Source organism: Schistocerca cancellata, chromosome 11, assembly GCF_023864275.1.
Source record: "Schistocerca cancellata isolate TAMUIC-IGC-003103 chromosome 11, iqSchCanc2.1, whole genome shotgun sequence".
Taxonomy (NCBI): domain Eukaryota; kingdom Metazoa; phylum Arthropoda; class Insecta; order Orthoptera; family Acrididae; genus Schistocerca; species Schistocerca cancellata.
The window spans coordinates 86,617,669-86,640,181 of NC_064636.1; the positions used below are offsets into that span (position 1 = coordinate 86,617,669).

Below are 22,513 nucleotides of genomic sequence, written 5' to 3' on the forward strand. Positions count from 1 at the left end.
TGTACACATCTTTTACTCATCGTATAATGTTATGATCTGTTCTGAATAGTAGTGGTGTGGCCTGAATAGTTCCAGTAGCACACAACAGTTACTGCATTCACACCATTCTCCATCTGTAAGAATGATTATTTTGTGTACAGAAAATACACACGCATGGGAATGAAATTTTGATCGACGTATGCCGCCGAGGTAAAAATACTAGAGTACAAGTTTGGTAGTGTTCGATCGAGGTGTCCCTGCTGCGACTCTAACCATTAGTGGCAGCGTATATTCTTCTAGTTTCAAAAAGTGTGTTATACTTGCATACACCCTGTAAGCTGGGGTGAAGGCAGAAAGTGAAAGCTGTGCTCCTACCGAAATCTGATCACTAGTAAGTCGCCTGTCTTTTTGTCCAGAACTCCAGGCCGAGGTGGCGGCCTACCTGGAACGCCTCTCCAGCTACTGGCGGGACTCGGCGCAGCTGCTGTCGCTCAGCGTGGAGAACCTCTCGCAGCTGTTGGTCCCCCTTGCATTCGAACACTCGGTGTGTGGCGTTTTATTTATTTATTTTTTTCATCTTTTTGGGCATGTCATGTGTAAGAGGTGTGAGAGAATGTCAGGAAAAGCCACACCTGAGCGCCAGCTCTCGGCTCCTGTCTCCCGGTTCAGCTGGCCCACGCTGTTGCTGCCACTGCCTCTCGGACGCCCTCCGAGGCTCCTGACCCAGCTCACCTCCACGTCTGTTGTCATCTTTCTGGGGTCTCTATACAAAGGGTGCAAGTTCACAACAGATTAGGATTGCAAACATAGTCGAAAGTATCTTGTTTTCCTTTCATTTCCTCTTTCTTTCCTTTTTTTTTTTTTATTTTTATTTTTATTTTTTTTTTTATTTTTTTTTTTTTTTTTTGTACTTTCCCAGGATTTCTTTAATACATTTGGGAAACATTTCACTTAACATCGTGCTTTAGAAGTCTGAGCCTCTTGACTACATACTCATATTTCATGGGGGCAGGTCTAGATTCTCACTATGAATAAAATGTTGCAGGCTATTATATCATTGTCAAATTGATTTCACCTTAAAACTGAGAGCTCCTTGATGCAGGATTAATACACCTCACTAATGCATTGCTCAAGAATGGTTATTCGTTTGCTGCGGTGGAAAGAGAGTATTAAGATTGTTGTTGTTGTGGTCTTCAGTCCTGAGACTGGTTTGATGCAGCTCTCCATGCTACTCTATCCTGTGCAAGCTTCTTCATCTCCCAGTACCTATTGCAACCTACATCCTTCTGAATCTGTTTAGTGTATTCATCTTTTGGTCTCCCTCTACGATTTTTGCCCTCCAATACTAACTTGGTGATCCCTTGATGCCTTAGAATATATCCTACCAACCAATCCCTTCTTCTAGTCAAGGTGTGCCATACATTTCTCTTCTCCCTAATTCTATTCAATACCTCCTCATTAGTTATGTGATCTACCCGTCTAATCTTCAGCATTCTTCTGTAGCATCACATTTCGAAAGCTTCTATTCTCTTCTTGTCAAAACTATTTATCGTCCACGTTTCACTTCCATACATGGCTACACTCCATACAAATACTTGCAGAAACGACTTCCTGACACTTAAATCAATACTCGATGTTAACAAATTTCTCTTCTCCAGAAACGCTTTCCTTGCCATTGCCAGTCTACATTTTATATCCTCTCTACTTTGACCATCATCAGTTATTTTGCTCCCCAAATAGCAAACCTCCTTTACTACTTAAAGTGTTTCATTTCCTAATCTAATTCCCTCAGCATCACCCGATTTAATTCGACTACATTCCATTATCCTCATTTTGCTTTTGTTGATGTTCATCTTATATCCTACTTTCAAGACACTGTCCATTCCGTTCAGATGCTCTTCCAGGTCCTTTGCTGCCTCTGACAGAATTACAATGTCATCGGCGAACCTCAAAGTTTTTATTCCTTCTCCATGGATTTTAATTCCTACTCTGGATTTTTCTTTTGTTTCCTTTACTGCTTGCTCAATATACAGATTGAATAACATCAGGGAGAGGCTACAACCCTGTCTCGCTCCCTTTCCAGCCACTGCTTCCCTTTCATGCCCCTCGACTTATAACCGCCATCTGGTTTCTGTAAAAATTGTAAATAGCCTATCGCTCCCTGTATTTTACCCCTGCCACTTTCAGAATTTGAAAGAGAGTATTCCAGTCAACATTGTCAAAAGCTTTCTCTAAGTCTACAAATGCTAGAAACATAGGCTTACCATTCCTTAATCTATTCTCTAAGATAAGTTTTAGGGTCAGTATTGCCTCACCTGTTCCAGCATTTCTACGAAATCCAAACTGATCTTCCCCCGAGGTCGGCTTCTACCAGTTTTTCCATTCGTCTGTAAAGAATTTGTGTTAGTATTTTGCAGCCGTGGCTTATTAAACTGATAGTTCAGTAATTTTCACATCTGTCAGCACCTGCTTTATTTGGGATTGGAATTATTACATTCTTCTTGAAGTCTGAGGGTATTTCGCCTGTCTCATACATCTTCCTCACCAGTTGGTAGAGTTTTGTCAGGACTGGCTCTCCCAAGGCTATCAGTACTTCTAATGGAATGTTGTCTACTCCCGGGGCCTTGTTTTGACTCAGGTCTTTCAGTGCTCTGTCAAACTCTTTACATAGTATCATATCTCCCATATCATCTTCATCTATATCGTCTGCCATTTCCGTAATATTGCCCCCAAGTACCTCGCCCTTGTGTAGACTGTCTATATACTCCTTCCACCTTTCCGCTTTCCCTTCTTTGCTTAGAACTGGGTTTCCATCTGAGCTCTTGATATCCATACAAGTGGTTCTCTTTCCTCCAAAGGTCTCTTTAATTTTCCTGTATGCAGTATCTATCTTATCCCTAGTGAGATAAGCCTCTACATCCTTACATATGTCCTCTAGCCATGCCTGCTTAGCCATTTTGCACTTCCTGTCGATCTCATTTTTTGAGAAGTTTGTATTTCTTTTTGCCTGCTTCATTTACTGCATTTTTATATTTTCTCCTTTCATCAATTAAATTCAAAATTTCTTCTGTCACCCAACGATTTCTACTAGCCCTTGTCTTTTTACCTACTTGATCCTCTGATACCTTAACTATTTCATCTCTCAAAGCTACCCATTCTTCTTCTACTGTATTTCGTTCCTCCATTCTTGTCTTTTGTTCTCTTATGTTCTCCCTGAAACTCTCTACAACCTCTGGTTTAATCAATTTATCCAGGTCCCATCTCCTTAAATTCCCACCTTTTCTTCAGTTTTAATCTACAGTTCATAACCAATAGATTGTGGTCAGTCCACACCTGTCCCTGGAAATGTCTTACAGTTTAAAACCTGGTTCCTAAATCTCTGTCGTACCATTAAATAATCTATCTGAAACCTGTCAGTATCTCCAGGGTTCTTCGATGTATACAACCTTATTTTATGATTCTTGAACCAAGGGTTAGCTATGATTAAGTTATGCTCTGTGCAAAATTCTACCAGGCGGATTCCTCTTTCATTCCTTAACCCCATTCCATATTCACCTACTACGTTTTCTTCTCTTCCTTTCCTTACTATCGAATTCCAGTCACCCATGACTATTAAATTTTCGTCTCCCTTCACTATCTGAATAATTTCGTTTATCTCATCATACATTTCTTCAATTTCTTTGTCATCTGCAGAGCTAGTTGGCATATGGACTTGTACTACTGTAGTAGGCATGGGCTTCATCTCTAGTTTGGCCACAATAATGCGTTCACTATGCTGTTTGTAGTAGCTTACCCACACTCCTATTTTTTTTTATTTATTATTAAACCTACTCCAGCATTACTCCCATTTAATTTTGTATTTATAACCCTGTATTCACCTGACCAAAAGTCTTGTTCCTCCTGCCACCGAACTTCACTAATTCCCACTATATCTAACTTTAACCTATCCATTTCCCTTCTTAAATTTTCTAACCTACCTGCCCAATTTAGGGATCTGACATTCCACGTTCTGACCCATAGAACGCTTTTTCTTTCTCCTGATAATGTCCTCCTGAGTAGTCCCCACGCAGAGATCTGAATGGGTGACTATTTTACCTACAGAATACAACCCAAGAGGACGCCATCGTCATTTAACCATACAGTAAAGCTGCATGCCCTCGGGAAAAATTAGCCGTAGCTTCCCCTCGCTTTCAGCCGTTTGCAGTACCAGCACAGCAAGGCCATTTTGGTTAGTGTTGCAAGGCCAGATCAGTCAATCATCCAGAATGTTGCCCCTGCAACTACTGAAAAGGCTGCTGTCCCTCTTCTGGAACCACACGTTTGTCTGGCCTCTCAACAGATACCCCTTCGTTGTGGTTGTACCTACGGTACGGCTATCTGTATCGCTGAGGCACGCAAGCCTCCGCACCAACGGCAAGGTCCATGGTTCATGTCATAGCGATGCTCAAGTGCCAGTTAAATCGAAAGTTTTCCTGCCATTCATTAACAGTGTTACTGACTGCATAGTGAAAATCCTGAAAAAGTGGAACGTCGCCGTAATCTACACTCCCACACGGAAGATACAAGATCACCCAAAATCAGATGATCTCCAGTGGCTGTAAAAAGCTGCAATTTATAGGATGCTCTGTAGTTGTGGTGAGGTGTATGTGGGTACTACCAAAAGAACGGCCAAAAAACGACTATAAGAGAACAAAGGCAGTTACAGGAGGGGGGATACTGATGGATTAGCAGTTGAGGAACATGCTTTACAGCCAGGAGACCACCACATCCGCTTTGATGGGACTGAAGTAGTGGCAACCATAAATGGATAACATGAAAGGCTATACAGGGGGGCCATAGAGATTGTAAAAGCCCCAGGAATTTCAGTAAGAAGGAGGAGGGCATGAAACGTAATGACATCTGGATTCTGGTGCCGGAGAAAATGTGTACCAGTCTTCAACTGTGGGGTGACGGCAGCAGCGGGCGACAGAAGTCGACAACAGCCAATTGTGCACATGCACTCAAAACAGGTGATGTCACACCACTTCACGGAAGCCGAATTTTGCTGTAGTGGATAGTGAGCCACGGTGTGAATCACCGATGATCAAAGTAGCTACAGTTCCGCTTTAAAATGTCCTCTGCAGATGGGGACAAAACGCTGAGTTCTAAGGTGGCATCCCTTCAACATGGTATAATAGTCTGGAACATTTTATTAATTGTGACATCTCCGGGTGTGAAAGGTTACATTTAACAGGTCTAGATTCTGCTACATCATATTTTATCCCACCATCTGCGAATTTCCTTATGTGTTATCGGTTATTCGCAAGGGAATGGAAAGGAGGAAAGGGCTGAGAGATTACCTAGCTGGTGTAATACTGTACGAGACGAATATATTTTTGTGTGCTGGTATATGCTGTAAAGAACATTCTTGTAGACCACAGCTCTGACAAGTTTACATAATTTAATGTAAATTCAGCTGCTATTTGAAACACTAGGCACTGTCATGACTTTTTCTTTATTAGTTTAACTGCCAACAAATAGCCTAAATTTATTAAATACACCTGACTTACGGGTAGCGGACGTTCTATTGATATTAAATAACTCAGGACTTCGTTACTGAGAAAAAAAGTCTGCGAAAAAGGAAGACTAACAGATTCTCTTAATAGGTAGGAAAGTATTTGACAAAAAACTATCTTTTAGTAGATGGTAGCAGCTTTTCACAATATTTTAACAGCTTTACTAAAGCTTTTTTGAGTTTCACACATCTTCAAGACAATTAGCAATGTCTTAGTGACCGTAGCAGTTCTACTTCCAATGATGTGTACTTGGCACAAAATTTGAAGACGTAGATTGCACGAAGGATGGGAAAAACTGACTGGTTCAAATCGATACACGTATTTTAACTCTGAATAATGAGTAGTTTTTGGTATTTGTTTGGTCTCGATGATAACAATTTTTTACTGACAACAGAATGAAACACAGAGATAGAAATTTGCCATAGCAGCAGATTTTAGTAAAACCTTTTCTGTACATGGTAATGTTCATTTATAAAAAATCCATTGCTTTGAAATACTATGTTCTTATAGAAAATCGGGAAAGCAACCAGTGCTATTTTAACAACAAGGGCAACTGTCAGAAGCTAGCATCAAACACATAACGTAAGAATCGGTCCAGTATTGCTGAGACACTAATGTTCCTGTTGCTGTGTGGTGTGGCCTATTGGATGGTAAGAGTGTATGTATATGCAGTATGCAAGACTTACCCCATTGTGTACATGGGGATGTTCCTCACTGTGGTCCTCGGGCATTGGTTGTGTTACGGAATGCCACCATCCAGAGGTTGGAAGTATTTTATGAAGTGCTGTAGGAATGAAGTACAGTGGTCCATTTCCTTTGAGTGATCAAAAACAGGAGGAGGCACAACAAATTTGCAACATCACATAAGAAAAAAACATTCTCATTGTTACTTGGAAAGGAAGGGAATTTTGAGTGGTATACAAATACTGTTTTGATGGGCTGCAGGCTTGAGGTAATAGCTGAACCCTTAATTTTGTGGTTCCTTTAAGGTGAAAAATTGATAGCATCCAAAAGTGCTTGACTTGGCAACTTTAGGACATTTCATCCACATGTATTGCCACTACCAGCACGCATATTACACCCAAATGTATGTACTGTAACTGTCTAGAAAAAAACTGCAGCTCTCTTAAGGGGACATGCTCGTGAAAATGACCAAAAATTTGGTCTATAGAAAAGAGCATTTCATGCTAATTTCAAGAACGTATAGTTTATGTTCATTATCATTTTCTGTTCATTCTAAAATTGATGTTGAACGTAATGTTACACAGGGACCATGCCCATCTGTCAGTTTGAAGTGCGTCAGAATATGTGATGCATTATTTTGTTCTTCTGTTTTCTCCGTCGTTAGTTACGGATTTTTAAGACAAGTGTATTCTAGAAGGCACTTACTTCTAGAACCAAAGTAGAGGCATGTCTAGAAGGCCGTAGCTCGAATGTAAACAAAGATCTGAGAATATACAGGGTGAAAAGTATTTAAACTGACAAACTCTGGGAGGTTGTAGGGGACATCAAAACAAATATTTTTCCCTAATGTCATTTTTTTCTATGAGGATTATTTAAACCGGTGGAGGCTGTATTACGCTCTTCAGTTGTTAGAGGCCATATTACAATCTTCAGTTGTTAGAGGGCGTATTACGCTCTTCAGTTGTAGGCAACTGCTGTCCACCAGTGTAGCGGTGCACTGTCTCTGTTTACTAATGGAGCGATACACCTGGACTGAGTACACTGATATGGTTGGTGTGTACTACGTAGCACACCACAATGGACGGGCTGCACAGCGGGTTTATCAACAACAATATCCTAATCGCCGTATCCCGCATCATACGATCTTTGCTGCTGTGTACCAACATCTGTGTGAGACCGGGTCATTTAGCAGATTAGCTGGACAGGGACGCTGTCACACGGTAAGAACGCTGCAATTTGAGGAAGCTGTCTTGCAGCATGTGGAGTGGTATCCTTCAATCAGCACTCGTGCAATTGCACGTAACATGGGGACGAATCAGACGAATGTAAGAACAGTCTTTTGAGAGCAATTGTTATGTCCATTTCACTTACAGTGTGTCCACAACCTGGAACCAGTTGATAATCCACCCAGAGCTCAGTTTTCGCACTGGTACCTGGAACAGTGTGAAATGCATCCTATATTTCCATCCTCTGTGTTCCTTACCGATGAAGCAACGTTCGGGCGTGATGGAGTCTTCAACATGCACAATTCGCATGTTTGGAGTGAGGATAACCCACATGCCACAGTTACTAGCACTCATCAAGTGCGGTTCTTCATTAATGTGTCGGTCGATGTTGTTGGGGACTGTTTAATTGGGCCGTATCTGCTACCTAGGCCATTAAATGGCAGGCACTAATACAATTTTCTCACCAGAGCATTGCCAGAATTTCTGGAAGATGTCAGCTCACTACAAGACAACGCATGTTGTTCGAACATGACCGGGTGCCGGCACATTTCAATTCGTGTGCGTCGATTCCTGGACCGACGGTTCCCAGAAAAGTGGATTGGCAGAGGTGGTCCTGTACCGTGGCCTGCTCGATCCCCAGATATGTCCCCTCTGGACATCCTTGTGTGGGGAGAGATGCGCAACCTTGTTTACGCAACTCCTGTTGCATCACAGGAGGATCTGGTTGCCTGGATAGTAGCAGCAGCAGCAACAATTCAGGATACTCCTGGGGATTTTGCCCATGTCAGACAGAACATAATTTGACGGTGTAACCTTTGTTTACATGTCAATGGCGGAATTTTCGAAAATCTACTGTTATTGAAATTGGATTGTGTTAATGTGTTGTCTCTTGGTCATAAAAAAATGGAAAAGTGTTTGTTGGTTTAATTAATTTGCCGCCAGAGAAATATTCCTCCACCGGTTTAAATACCCCTCATAGGAAAAAATGACATTAAGGAAAAATATTTGTTTTGATGTCCCCTACAACCTCCCAGAGTTTGTTGGTTTAAATACTTTTCACCCTGTATGATTTTGGAATTTCATATGTATGTGGTTTTGTAGTTATTGTGTTGTTTTGTTCTGTGTGTGTGTGTGTGTGTGTGTGTGTGTGTGTGTGTAGACAGTAAAAAATTAAGCCCCAAATGAAAGTTTCATGGCAACCAGTTCCAAACTCAACCGAATAATACACATCAGTTGCTTCAAAAGTCACCTGCAAAAACTGTGTCTACAGGCAATGCTTCTAGACATAAACTTTCGCTTTCTGGCTTTCTGAATGTAATAACAAGCTTAGTAGTATTGCGAGTAGCAATAACGATGGAAATGTTATTGTGAATTTAAATATGCTGTCAAGACTTTTGAAGAGTGCTATGAAATGTAAGTACTGCAATTGTGAAGATAGTATTGACATCCCTGAGGACATTTCAGCAAGGAAGGGTCTTTCAAGTTGGTTAGTGTTTGTCTGTAACTCGTGTAAGATGCACAGTGATACTATGATGTCGCTAGTAACTGATAGTCGACATTACAGTGTAAATATTCACCTTGCTTATGCAGTGCAATGTATTGGAAGGGGAAGGAGAGCTGCCCAGACTTTCTGTGCAGTGATGGATTTGCATCCACCTCCACTGAGGTTTGACGGATACAATAAATTAATACATAATGCTTTGTGTGGTGTAAGTGAACATTCAATGAAAAGAGCAGCAGAAGAAGCAGTAGCCTTGTCTGAAAATAGAGACATTGTAGCAGCATTTGATGGATCTTGGCAGAAGAGAGGTCATACTTTTCTGAATGGGGTTGTAACTGCCACATATATTGAAACTGGTAAGATACTAGATTACAAATGTCGAATAAAGCAGTGCCAGGGTTGTTCAAGTAAATTTATTGGCACCCTCATTTGTGTAATGAACTTTGATGGCCCAAGTGGAAACATAGAAATGAAAGGAGTTCCAAACATTTTCAGAAGATCTGAGGTCAGTTGTGGTGTGAGGTATGTAGGCTACCTTGGGGATGGAGATTGTAAAGGACACACTACTGTTGTTAATGACAGACCATATGGGGAAACACTGATAGGAAAGCTTGAATATGATGGGCATGTACATAAAAGAATGGGAGCTCGGCTGAGAAAATTATGTAAAGACTTCAGTGGAAAAAACTGTCAGATGGAAAACACATAGGTGGTCCAGGTCATCTTACAAAATGTGAAATTGATTCTTTGACTCAGTATTATGGAGTTGCAATAAGGAGATTTGAAGAACATGAGAGAAGCCGTGTGGGCAACATGGTTTCACAGAGGGTCAACAGATGAAACCCTACAACATGGTTTGTGTCCAAAAGTGGAATATTTGTAGTGCAAGTACTGGTTGAGCAATGCTACAGGCATACAATATACCCACAAGCATTCCTTACCACTTGCTGTATTGGAGGTAATTATGCCTATATACAATCTGGCAAATAAAAATCTACTTAGGAAAGGAATGCATGGTCTCTCTCAGAATGTAAATGAAAGCTTCAACAGCTGTATATGGGAGAGAATACTCAAAAGTGTATTTATTGGGCTGACTGTGCAGAAGATTGGTGCAGTGGATGCAATAACAACATTCACTGTTGGTACAATTTCAAGGATCGATGTTATGAAGAAATTGAACAGCCAGAATGGAAGCAATATGACTTCAGCTCTAGCTGCTATTCATGAGCAGCGGGTAACCGATGCAGAGAAAGTTGCAGAAGCTGCTACCAAGGAGTCAAGGATAAAGGAAAGAATGAAGAGAAAGAGTGTGGAGGATAAGGAAATAGAAGGACAAGTGGAGTATGGAACTGGAATGTTCTAAACGAGCATAGTGGTAAGTTAATAAATCTGCAGATCTTCTTTATCGATTTACCAAAAACTTGAATTTTATCATTCAGGTACACTTTTCTCCTAAATGACTGAAGTTAAACTTATAAAAATTGGTACAGATATTTAAAATGACCTCCTCTACCACGCTTGCCTACTATTTCCTGAAAAATTTATAATGTGATGATGATGTCAGTGATATTTGATCTACATTTTTAAATATTTTTGTTGTAGTAAAATAAATTACTCGTATTTTTCACAGATCAGCATCAGGGAAGGAAATTGGAGGCATAAAACACTTATGTGAATGTGGTCTGTACTCTGACTCTTTTTGTAAGCTGTGCAGTGAGTGATTCCAAAGAAAATGGTACCACAGTGAAATAGTGTTCCGTTTTTTATACTATTATAAATATTGTTGCCAGTAACAAAATATAATAAATACCTCAATGATTTTTTGGAAAACGCTTTGACTAATGACCCTAATTGTGTGTAAGAATTTTGAGCTATCTCTCATTTATGGATCAGTTGCACTATGAGGGTGAAGATAATGCTAAAAATGCAGCCCGTTCAGGGGCGTGTCCCCTTAAGTGCTGTTGTAGGGAGAGAAGTGTTTATGCTTGGTAAGACATTGCTACACACTTTCTTTGTGTGTATGTTGTAATAACTGAACAAAATTTAAAGTGTAGCCGCGTGGGAATAGCCGAGCGGTCTAAGGCGCTACAGTCGTGGACTGTGTGGCCAGTCCTGGCGGAGGTTCGAGTCCTCCCTCGGGCATGGGTGTGTGTGTTTGTCCTTTGGATAATTTAGGTTAAGTAGTGTGTAAGCTTAGGGGCTGATAACCTTAGCAGTTAAGTCCCAGAAGATTTCATACACATTTGAACATTTTTTTTTTTTTTTTTTAAAGTGTACTAATGCACCGACAATAAATGTTATGTAATAGCGGTAGCTGTAAGTGTTAAGTTAAGAATACCTGCTGTTTGCTGCACGTTGTAGCCATTAGAGTCCTGCATGACCAAGTAAGCGAGCACAAAATACGAGGTGGGGCGAGCACACCCTAACTGGATAGGCTACCCGCACTAATTCTTGTGACCGAGCATGGAAGCCGTGACCGAATACGTAGCACGTAACTTCAAACACATTACACGTGCTATTATCCATGTGATACTGCAGCCAGTACGGGCTTCTTATTTGTGGTGTGTCTCTCTCTGTAATCATGCAGCGCGAGGAAGCCAGTGTAGTAAGACGTAAGATTGAAACCAATGTTTACACACTAAGAAACGGGAAGGTCTAAAAAGCCAAGTATGGAGTACATTTCTGTTGGTTGTAGACGAAAACATTGCTTCTACTGGGTATGTAGCGTGCATAAACTACTCCACTTTATTGTTTTTCCAGTCGGGAACCACTCATTTAAAGAAACACAGTAGCAAGAAACCTCACAAAGATCGCCCGGGTTCGATTCCCGGTGGGGTCAGGGATTTTCTCTGCCTCATGATGACTGGGTGTTGTGTGATGTCCTTAGGTTAGTTAGGTTTAAGTAGTTCTAAGTTCTAGGGGACTGATGACCATAGATGTCAAGTTCCATAGTGCTCAGAGCCATTTGAACCATATTTTTGAACCTCACAAAGATCGTTTCTTTGGCTGTCCTCCCCTTATCTTAATATGCTTGAAATAAGTGAAAAGCAGGAAAGTCTTAACAATGTGCGACACTTGTGTGCTACGTACGCAGGTACAACATTCAATCATTAACATAATCTTTTTGCATAGTTAGTGGAAAGTGTATTATAGAGAAACGGGAATGTTGTGACTTGTATAATATTTCATTAACGTAAAACATCTCATTTTTATGGGAACGCGGGTCGGGTTGTTTGGGGGGAGAGACCAAACAGCGAGGTCATTGGTCTCTTACGGGAATGTTTCGTTTATTTCCACATCAGTTCTGTATTACTTGTCTCTTTTGTTTATTATCATAGATCCTTCAAGTACTGTGTCTTCACCACCCAGAAAGAGAGCTCGTTTCAAGGAATGGAGGAACAACAGATCATCCGCAGCAGATGAAGTAGATCTGTACATTTTAATGCACCCCGGAGATGATGATGATGATGATGACATTTTAAAGTGGTGGAGCGGACATGAAACAGATCTGCCAGGTTTGGCTGCAGTAGCAAGACGTATTTTATGTATCCCAGCAACAAGCGCACCTAGTGAAAGGTGCTTTAGTAAAGCCGGCATGTTACTAACTAACAAATTGCCGCAGCCAATTAAATCCGGAACGCGTTAGTGATTTCCTGCTGATCAACAATAACTATAATTTTGTTTATGTTGCAAACAATTGAAACGGATGACAAGTTACGTCTGTAAATGTTTTATGTTCTTTGTATGCTTTCTTTATGAAGATGGTTGTCTTCTAGATTACAGGGAAAGCACTTATTTAATGTTTCCTATAAATGAAAGGAAAAATATATCTTTTGTTTGGAAATGAGACTCGTCTTCTATCCGCGATTGTATTGAAATATCATTTTACTTTCCAGGTGCTTTATGAATTTAGCTGTGTCACGTACCCGTTTTTGGAAATGTTACTTTTGTATTAAAAGAGAGCGAGAGAGAGAGAGAGAGAGAGAGAGAGAGAGATAAATACATAGATTCATACAGTACAGTGCAGCGAGCCGGGGCGAGGCAAGGTGAGACATCGGCGGTGACCGGTCCTGCTCGGTTATCTGTGTGTCCGGAATCCGGACAACAGACATGGGGCGAGTACGTGACCGAGCCGAGTCATATAGGACCGGACATGAGCTGCTCGGTCACCACGTCAACAGATGAGCTGTGACCGGTCAAACACTGAGCGTTGCAGCACTCTAGTAGCCATGCAGTCAGAGGCGCCTTGCCACGGTTCGCATGGCTCTTGCCCATAGGAGGTTTCAGTCCTCCCAGGGGCATGGGTGTGTGTGTTGTCCTTAGCATAAATTAGTTAAAGTTAAATTAAGTACTGTGTAAGCCTAGGGACAGATTACCTCTGCAGTTTGGTCCCATAGGAGCCTACCAAAAATTTTTCCTGCTGTTTGTGAATATCATGAAAGTAATGTGAACTATTTTCTGTGTGTCTCAGGGTGATCACACAAACGATCAGCAGCTCCGTGTATGGATTAAGGACATGGAGCGTGTGAGAGACATGCTGCTCAACAAGTTAAGTGGTTGGGTGCGCGATGTGAGGTCACTCAGCGAGCAGATACCGAAATACAAAGTGGAAGAAGACCAGGATAATCCTGGGAAGTATATACTCAGGTATAAGCTGGAAAGTATTGTTTAGTATTATAAAAGCTACTTAGATCATTAGATCATTTAATTCAGGTTGGAGTAGAAAAATGTGACTTATGGGTCAAAGTGAAGCAGATATTACAACAGCTGCTCATGCCAAAGTGCTGGAATTACTTATACTTTTCAGATCTTTGGTTGGCCCTTTGTCTTAACAATATGTCACATATTACACAGCAGATGAACAAAGCAAACCTTTACAGTGAACAGTGTTACTACTTTGACTACAGAGAATACAGATGCTGCTAGTTACTACATAAGATTTCTCAATTTGTGGTAACACTGATAAGTTGGGAAAAAATGTGATACCTGACACTAAAACTGGGCATGACGTCACCACAGTGCTACGGTACAGAACTAGGCAACTGAGCGCACACGACTGAAAAAACTCCGGATGTGCTGTAACTGCGGTTTGACATTTCTTTTTTCCACTTTTGGGAAATACTATTTTTGACGATGTTATGATGATTTGAAAATGGGTCCAAAAATAGTCATTGAGTGAATAAAAAAATTAAATTTGCAGTTTTGGACTGCTTTCTTTCTTTGTATTGTTTCTGCTTTCTGTTCAGTGAATTTTTCTGTCATTCCATTTCTATTTCTGTCACTGGTAAATAATTCTTAAAATAAAGCTGTCGAAGTAATAGTGCTAAATACTGTAAAATTAGCCCAGTAATATAATATTTCAATATTATAGATAGGGCAAAAGATTTTCTTTACAGGGGTATTAGTGAAAAGAAATAAGATAGGTTTGTTTTTGTTTTATTGGGAATAGAGAAGGTTAGCAATAATTTGGGTTAAATATGATTGTTTAAAATTGTATTAAAGTAATTCAGTGAATCAAAACACCTTAGAGTTAAAGGTTACTGTGTAGCTAGGTACAGTCTGATGTAATTACATTTTTCTTGAGACTGAGGAGTCTCAATATTATCTTCAATAATGACACAAGTTGAAGAAATGAATTACGATTAGTACCAAGGCGGGGACTTAAACCCAGGCTTCCTGCTCACTACACCGATGTGCTAACCATTACACCACCGTATAAGTGTCTCAAGCAAAATGTAATTCCAACAGATAAATACACTCCTGGAAATTGAAATAAGAACACCGTGAATTCATTGTCCCAGGAAGGGGAAACTTTATTGACACATTCCTGGGGTCACATGATCACACTGACAGAACCACAGGCACATAGACACAGGCAACAGAGCATGCACAATGTCGGCACTAGTACAGTGTATATCCACCTTTCGCAGCAATGCAGGCTGCTATTCTCCCATGGAGACGATCGTAGAGATGCTGGATGTAGTCCTGTGGAACGGCTTGCCATGCCATTTCCACCTGGCGCCTCAGTTGGACCAGCGTTCGTGCTGGACGTGCAGACCGCGTGAGACGACACTTCATCCAGTCCCAAACATGCTCAATGGGGGACAGATCCGGAGATCTTGCTGGCCACGGTAGTTGTCTTACACCTTCTAGAGCACGTTGGGTGGCACGGGATACATGCGGACGTGCATTGTCCTGTTGGAACAGCAAGTTCCCTTGCCGGTCTAGGAATGGTAGAACGATGGGTTCGATGACGGTTTGGATGTACCGTGCACTATTCAGTGTCCCCTCGACGATCACCAGTGGTGTACGGCCAGTGTAGGAGATCGCTCCCCACACCATGATGCCGGGTGTTGGCCCTGTGTGCCTCGGTCGTATGCAGTCCTGTTTGTGGCGCTCACCTGCACGGCACCAAAGACGCATACGACCATCATTGGCACCAAGGCAGAAGCGACTCTCATCACTGAAGACGACACGTCTCCATTCGTCCCTCCATTCACACCTGTCGCGACACCACTGGAGGCGGGCTGCACGATGTTGGGGCGTGAGCGGAAGACGGCCTAACGGTGTGCGGGACCGTAGCCCAGCTTCATGGAGACGGTTGCGAATGGTCCTCGCCGATACCCCAGGAGCAACAGTGTCCCTAATTTGCTGGGAAGTGGCGGTGCGGTCCCCTACAGCACTGCGTAGGATCCTACGGTCTTGGCGTGCATCCGTGCGTCGCTGCGGTCCGGTCCCAGGTCGACGGGCACGTGCACCTTCCGCCGACCACTGGCGACAACATCGATGTACTGTGGAGACCTCACGCCCCACGTGTTGAGCAATTCGGCGGTACGTCCACCCGGCCCCCCGCATGCCCACTATACGCCCTCGCTCAAAGTCCGTCAACTGCACATACGGTTCACGTCCACGCTGTCGCGGCATGCTACCAGTGTTAAAGACTGCGATGGAGCTCCGTATGCCACGCCAAACTGGCTGACACTGACGGCGGCGGTGCACAAATGCTGCGCAGCTAGCGCCATTCGACGGCCAACACCGCGGTTCCTGGTGTGTCCGCTGTGCCGTGCGTGTGATCATTGCTTGTACAGCCCTCTCGCAGTGTCCGGAGCAAGTATGGTGGGTCTGACACACCGGTGTCAATGTGTTCTTTTTTCCATTTCCAGGAGTGTAGATCACATATGCCTGAGGTACAGGCTGGGGTGCTATTCCAATAACGGAGAGCCTCTGCACAACTGAAGAAAGGGAAAATGGGGTGAAGGCATGAACTGAAGTTCACATTAGGGGTAGCACTGTGCTAGGTTCCTGCGTAGACCTGTGTTCGTCATCCTGCTACGGTGTTGTAATGGTTAGAACATCTGCCTTGTAGGTAGGAGACGTGTTTCAAATCCTGGCTCTGTCCCAAATTTTAATTCATTTCTTCATCTTCTATCATTACCTAAGTACAATATTTTTTTTTTTAATTTTACGGTGTTACTTCTCCACATGTTTGGAGAATAAGGGTCCAAATAGCTTCAGGGTAAATCATGACAGCCAAAACAGTTGCAGGATAAAGATTAATTACAATTCTTGACCATGGTTTCGGTATATCTAAATGTACCTTCATCAGAAGTAAAATACACTAAAATCGCATCCTGCTATGGAGATTCACAAAACAATTGCGCCAAAGGCATCGTCAGTAGTTAAAACATCATCTCCATTTATACAACACGATTATGGACAGAGGGTCGATGCGAACACAGCTCAGCATCGGTACTTTGCCTATGAACTCTATGTATTTTACTTCTGATGAAGGTATATTTTGATATATCAAAACCGTGGTCAAGAATTTTAATAAATCTTGATCCTGCAACTGTTTTGGCTCTCATCATTTACCGTGAAGAATTTCAACAGTTGCTGTTTCAGCCATGTTTAAAATCTTGGTCCAAATAGCATTAAGTAAAATTCTTACCTTTGTTCCATATTCATATCTTTGGTGGGATCTCTCCTTCCTTCTTCCAAAATGTTGTTGTCTGTGTCGCAGACATCAAGGTCAGTAATAGGGATTTCAGTTGGAAGATAGGTGGCATGTTCGACTTTGCAATTATGTTTTTCTTGCAGGAACAACTTCCGGGGCACCCCATTGCACATCCTGCAAATTGCTTTCAACAGTTTCACAGGTGGGAACTGGCAAGAGGCCGAATTCTGAAGCCGTCCAGCCCCATTGCAGAGTACCTAGTGTGTGTGGGTTTTCTTTCTTTTCCAATCCTGCACCCTCAAATACGTTCTCGGGGAATACTGTTGAGCTGTTGCTAGTTTAGGAGGCAATAAGGTGAGATTGATTGATGTTATTGACACAGTTTTCCAAGATACGAGAGTGAAAGACTTTCGATAGTGTTGCGTCATCTTCTCAGTACAGGGCTGCTACGAACTTTTGTCCAGCCTCATCAATGTCAGCAGTAGTAGCAGTGGAAATGCTGAATATCTCTGCTGTTTTCTGCTGGTGGCTTTTCGTCTCCAGTGTCTTGAGGAGTTTCAGTTTACTTTTGTCAAAAATCAGCCACCAATGGCATGTAGGAGAAGAATGTTGTCTTTTGGTACTTGAGACAACTTGAAATTTAGGAGGCTGTAGACTGCATCATTTCGTCTGCCTTTACCTGGGTGAAGCAAAAACCTGTTGGGGGACAGTGGGGCTGAAGCCGGCATCCTCCCAAACGACTGGGCAGTGTCAACAGTCACGGCCACAGCTGCAGTCAATCAATAAACAAACGAGGCACTGTTTATTTTGTTCGTTCAATGGAAACGAACCTTTTGCCACGGCCGCTCACGTTGTTCCATAAACGTAATGGTTGGCACAGCTCTTTCGGTAACTGCCCAGCTGCTCAGCTGACAAGCTTTATAATTATGGAAGAAAACAGTTCCCTTGGATCCCATGCCACTCTATGCAGCAGAAATCCGCCATCTACTATGAACTACGCCTTTTCAAAGTGAACTGAGTCTTTAAAGGCATCAAACATCTTGTAAAACACAGCTTTCTGTGTCTTTTGCATACTTTCGTAGGCAGAGACAGAGTGTACTGAAAAGTAAATTAACAAGTGTGAACTCCGGAAGAAAACATTCAGATGAAAGTACAAAGCTGACATTGGTTGTTAATCATGTGATTTGCTTATAATTGAATAATGACAAAACTTACATGCCAGCTTGTTTTATTCTTGCTTTATTTGACTTTTTGAAAATACGATTCAAAATTCTACACCATCTCCACTGTAAAATTATATGTCAGATTGGTTGCGTGTTTTATAGCAATGGAACGAGTGTTATTCGAAATGAAATTAGAAAAAATTAATCAAATACCCAAGTTTTGGTACTCTATCGATCTAAATTCAATTCTCTACCTTCTGACAACCTTGGCTTTTTCGATTAAACGTTCATGGGGTTTTCTTTTTGTTAAGGCTGAAGTTCCACTTGAAATTGGTACAAATTCAGGCTACTGGTATCAGAGGCCTACTTGAGTGATTAAAACAGTTTCCAGAATTCCACTAATTGTTGGAAGGCAACCTTCTTTTTGGGGCTGCTTTTGCCAACTGACTAGGACTGTATTCAGTGGTACCAGGGTATAACATGTGCGTGTTGAGCGGTCGAAGTGTTATTAATTTATCTGTGAGGGACATCAGCCATGAGATGTTGCTCAGGAGGTGATGTGTTTTCACTCTGCAGGCAGTTTCTGTGCTGAGTTTAGAAGTGAGCAGTGTTTGCAACATTCATTCAAGGGTGTAACATCAAAATATGAAAAGTGATGCACATATCAAAACGTGAGAAACACTTGAAGATAACTGTTAACGATTGGGAACTGAAAAATGTCAATCAGTTCAAATACCTGGGAAGTTTTATCACAAAGGATGCCCACTGCACCAACGAAATCCGAGCAAGAATCGCCATGGCCAGAGCTGCTTTCAACAAGAAGAGGACTCTGCTGACCAGCAAGTTGAGTATGGCATTGAGGAAAAAACTGATAAAGTGCTACATTTGGAGCATTGCACTGTATGGAGCAGAGACACGGACCATGAGAAAGAAGGAGCTTTGAAATGTGGTGCTGGAGGAGAATGGAAAAGATCAAGTGGACAGATGGCATAAAAAATGATGATATACTGCGAAGAGTAGGAGAGAAGTGAAGTATTCTGAATGCAATTCTTCAGAGAAAGGCCATCCGGATTGGACACGTACTTAGACACGAGGGACTCATACAGGATGTCGTCGAAGGGAAACTCAGAGGAAACTCAGGATGAGGAAGAAGAAGAATTCAACATCTGGACGACATGAAAGATGGAGGGAGATACGACAGACTGAAGGAAGAAGCTGCAGACAGGGAACAGTGGAATCAGAAATTCTCCGTATGAAGACATGGACCTGCCACTAGCCAGAATACTGCATAATGATTACCATGTTCCGCCAATGACCACAATTGAACAGTTTCAGAGACTTGTTTGGAGAAACACTGTGGGTGTGCGGGAAGCCAGACGGATGTACGGACTCATTGCTGCCGTGTCGGGTACAATGCCTCACTGGTGTGTTGCTGCTTTCGACAGAGGTCTATGGAACATTCCTAGATTTGTAGACCGGGTTCTGGATGTCCGTGTAGAACAGATGCACATCAGACCGTTGTGCAAACAGTGGCGGCTGACCCGGGATCATCCGTGGACGAAATCTGGGCACGTGTTGCACCAGCTGTCTCATCAGGGACCACAAGGAATATTCTGCTTGCAGCAGGACTAAGAATACATGTCAATCTGGCCAGGCTACCCCAGACATCACGACACCGCCAGGCACGGCTTCTCTGGTGGCCTGAAAGAGTTGAGTGGAGAGTGAGATTGCATTCTGTGGCCTTTACTGATGTGAGTATGTTTCGTCTGCATGCAAGCGATGGACTTGCACTCCAATGGCGTAGACCTAGTGCACTGTCTACACCAGTGTGGATTCACCCACGGCAATGGGTCTCATCTCAGTGTTCATTCTGGGGGGAATGAGGGGTTGTGAAAGTGGGGTGGGGGCATGCGTTACAACTCACTGTCACATTAGGTGTTCCTGTATGTACGAGGGCAGTTCAATAAGTAATGCAACACATTTTTTTTCTCGGCCAATTTTGGTTGAAAAACCGGAAATTTCTTGTGGAATATTTTCAAACATTCCCGCTTCGTCTCGTATAGTTTCATTGACTTCCGACAGGTGGCAGCGCTGTACGGAGCTGTTAAAATGGCGTCTGCAACGGATGTGCGTTGCAAACAACGGGCAGTGATCGAGTTTCTTTTGGCGGAAAACCAGGGCATCTCAGATATTCATAGGCGCTTGCAGAATGTCTACGGTGATCTGGCAGTGGACAAAAGCACGGTGAGTCGTTGGGCAAAGCGTGTGTCATCATCGCCGCAAGGTCAAGCAAGACTGTCTGATCTCCCGCGTGCGGGCCGGCCGTGCACAGCTGTGACTCCTGCAATGGCGGAGCGTGTGAACACACTCGTTCGAGATGATCGACAGATCACCATCAAACAACTCAGTGCACAACTTGACATCTCTGTTGGTAGTGCTGTCACAATTGTTCACCAGTTGGGATATTCAAAGGTTTGTTCCCGCTGGGTCCCTCGTTGTCTAACCGAACACCATAAAGAGCAAAGGAGAACCATCTGTGCGGAATTGCTTGCTCGTCATGTGGCTGAGGGTGACAATTTCTTGTCAAAGATTGTTAGAGGCGATGAAACATGGGTTCATCACTTCGAACCTGAAACAAAACGGCAATCAATGGAGTGGCGCCACACCCACTCCCCTGCCAAGAAAAAGTTTAAAGCCATACCCTCAGCCGGTAAAGTCACGGTTACAGTCTTCTGGGACGCTGAAGGGGTTATTCTGTTTGATGTCCTTCCCCATGGTCAAACGATCAACTCTGAAGTGTATTCTGCTACTCTTCAGAAATTGAAGAAACGACTTCAGCGTGTTCGTAGGCACAAAACTCTGAACGAACTTCTCCTTCTTCATGACAACGCAAGACCTCACACAAGTCTTCGCACCCGAGAGGAGCTCACAAAACTTCAGTGGACTGTTCTTCCCCCCGATCTCGCACCGTCGGATTTCCATATGTTTGGCCCAATGAAGGACGCAATCCGTGGGAGGCACTACGCGGATGATGAAGAAGTTATTGATGCAGTACGACGTTGGCTCCGACATCGACCAGTGGAATGGTACCGTGCAGGCATACAGGCCCTCATTTCAAGGTGGCGTAAGGCCGTAGCATTGAATGGAGATTACATTGAAAAATAGTGTTGTGTAGCTAAAAGATTGGGGAATAACCTGGTGTATTTCAATGCTGAATAAAACAACCCCTGTTTCAGAAAAAAAATGTGTTGCATTACTTATTGAACTGCCCTCGTAAAATAACCAGTGTCTGCTACATTGCACAGGCTGTTACACAATACTACTGCCATTTCCATTTCCTTGACAGGAAGATATTGGAAAATGACTTTCACCGGTATCAATGTAGGGCTGGGGCCCATGAATGTACATATTTGGAAACATTCTAAAATGAAAGCATATGTGTTTTTTAACACAAACTTATGTTTTTTTAAATGGACCTCCTATATTTTTTCTTCAGCAATCCATAGGATGACAAAGCACATACACAATGGCGTTGATTGCATTGCAATATTCCCATTACATCCCGAGATATTGAGACGCGAAGTTGACGCTTGAAACACCCGACATGCGCTGCTAGCGCACTTCCTGAGGCTCAGGCGTGAACCCCATGCTGCCCGTAATCGCGATGTGATTCACATGTGTAATCACACCTCCATACTTATCAAGAGGTCCGAAACAACGGTAAAACTTTTAGTCCCCTTGCTTGTTTCACTAACACCATCAACATGAATTTTACTATTACGAGTGAATGATTAACTGTCACTTGCACTAGATCTACAGTAAAGTAAAGTTTTAACGTTGAACGGCATTACCTTTTTAATAATGGATTAACAATAAGTGAAGTTAACTTTGTGACTAACATTGCGGTACACAGATATGTTACAGAACCGCATCAGCTCTAGCATATGGGATAAATACCTGCTGGAATGTACGACGTTAATGCAGGATGGCAGCAGACCATATTATTCGTTTCAGACCTCTTGATAAGTATGGAATTGTGATTACACATGTCAATCACATCGCGATTACGGGCAGCTTGGGGTTCATGGTCTTTAAATATGTCTGCTTGTGTCTGTATATGTGTGGATGGATATGTGTGTGTGTGCGAGTGTATACCCATCCTTTTTTCCCCCTAAGATAAGTCTTTCCACTCCCAGGACTGGAATAACTCCTTACCGTCTCCCTTAAAACCCACATCCTTTCATCTTTCCCTCTCCTACCCTCTTTCCTGATGAGGCAACAGTTTGTTGCGAAAGCTTGAATTTTGTGTGTATGTTTGTGTTCGTTTGTGTGTCTGTCGACCTGCCAGCACTTTCATTTGGTAAGCCACATCATCTTTGTTTTTAGGTATAGTTTTCCTACGTGGAATGTTTCCTTCTATTATAATCATATATATATATATATATATATAT

At 42.5% G+C, this 22,513-nt stretch overlaps 1 protein-coding gene across 1 annotated transcript in view; it reads left to right on the plus strand.

Annotated features, from left to right (window-relative positions):
* The window catches only part of LOC126108240 (uncharacterized), a 142,796-nt gene that overhangs the window by 75,786 nt on the left and 44,497 nt on the right, over window positions 1–22,513 (plus strand). The window contains exons 4-5 of the mRNA XM_049913470.1: window positions 396–523; window positions 13,417–13,592. Of these exons, the coding sequence (XP_049769427.1) occupies window positions 396–523; window positions 13,417–13,592 (304 nt within the window). The remainder of the gene's footprint in view (window positions 1–395; window positions 524–13,416; window positions 13,593–22,513) is intronic.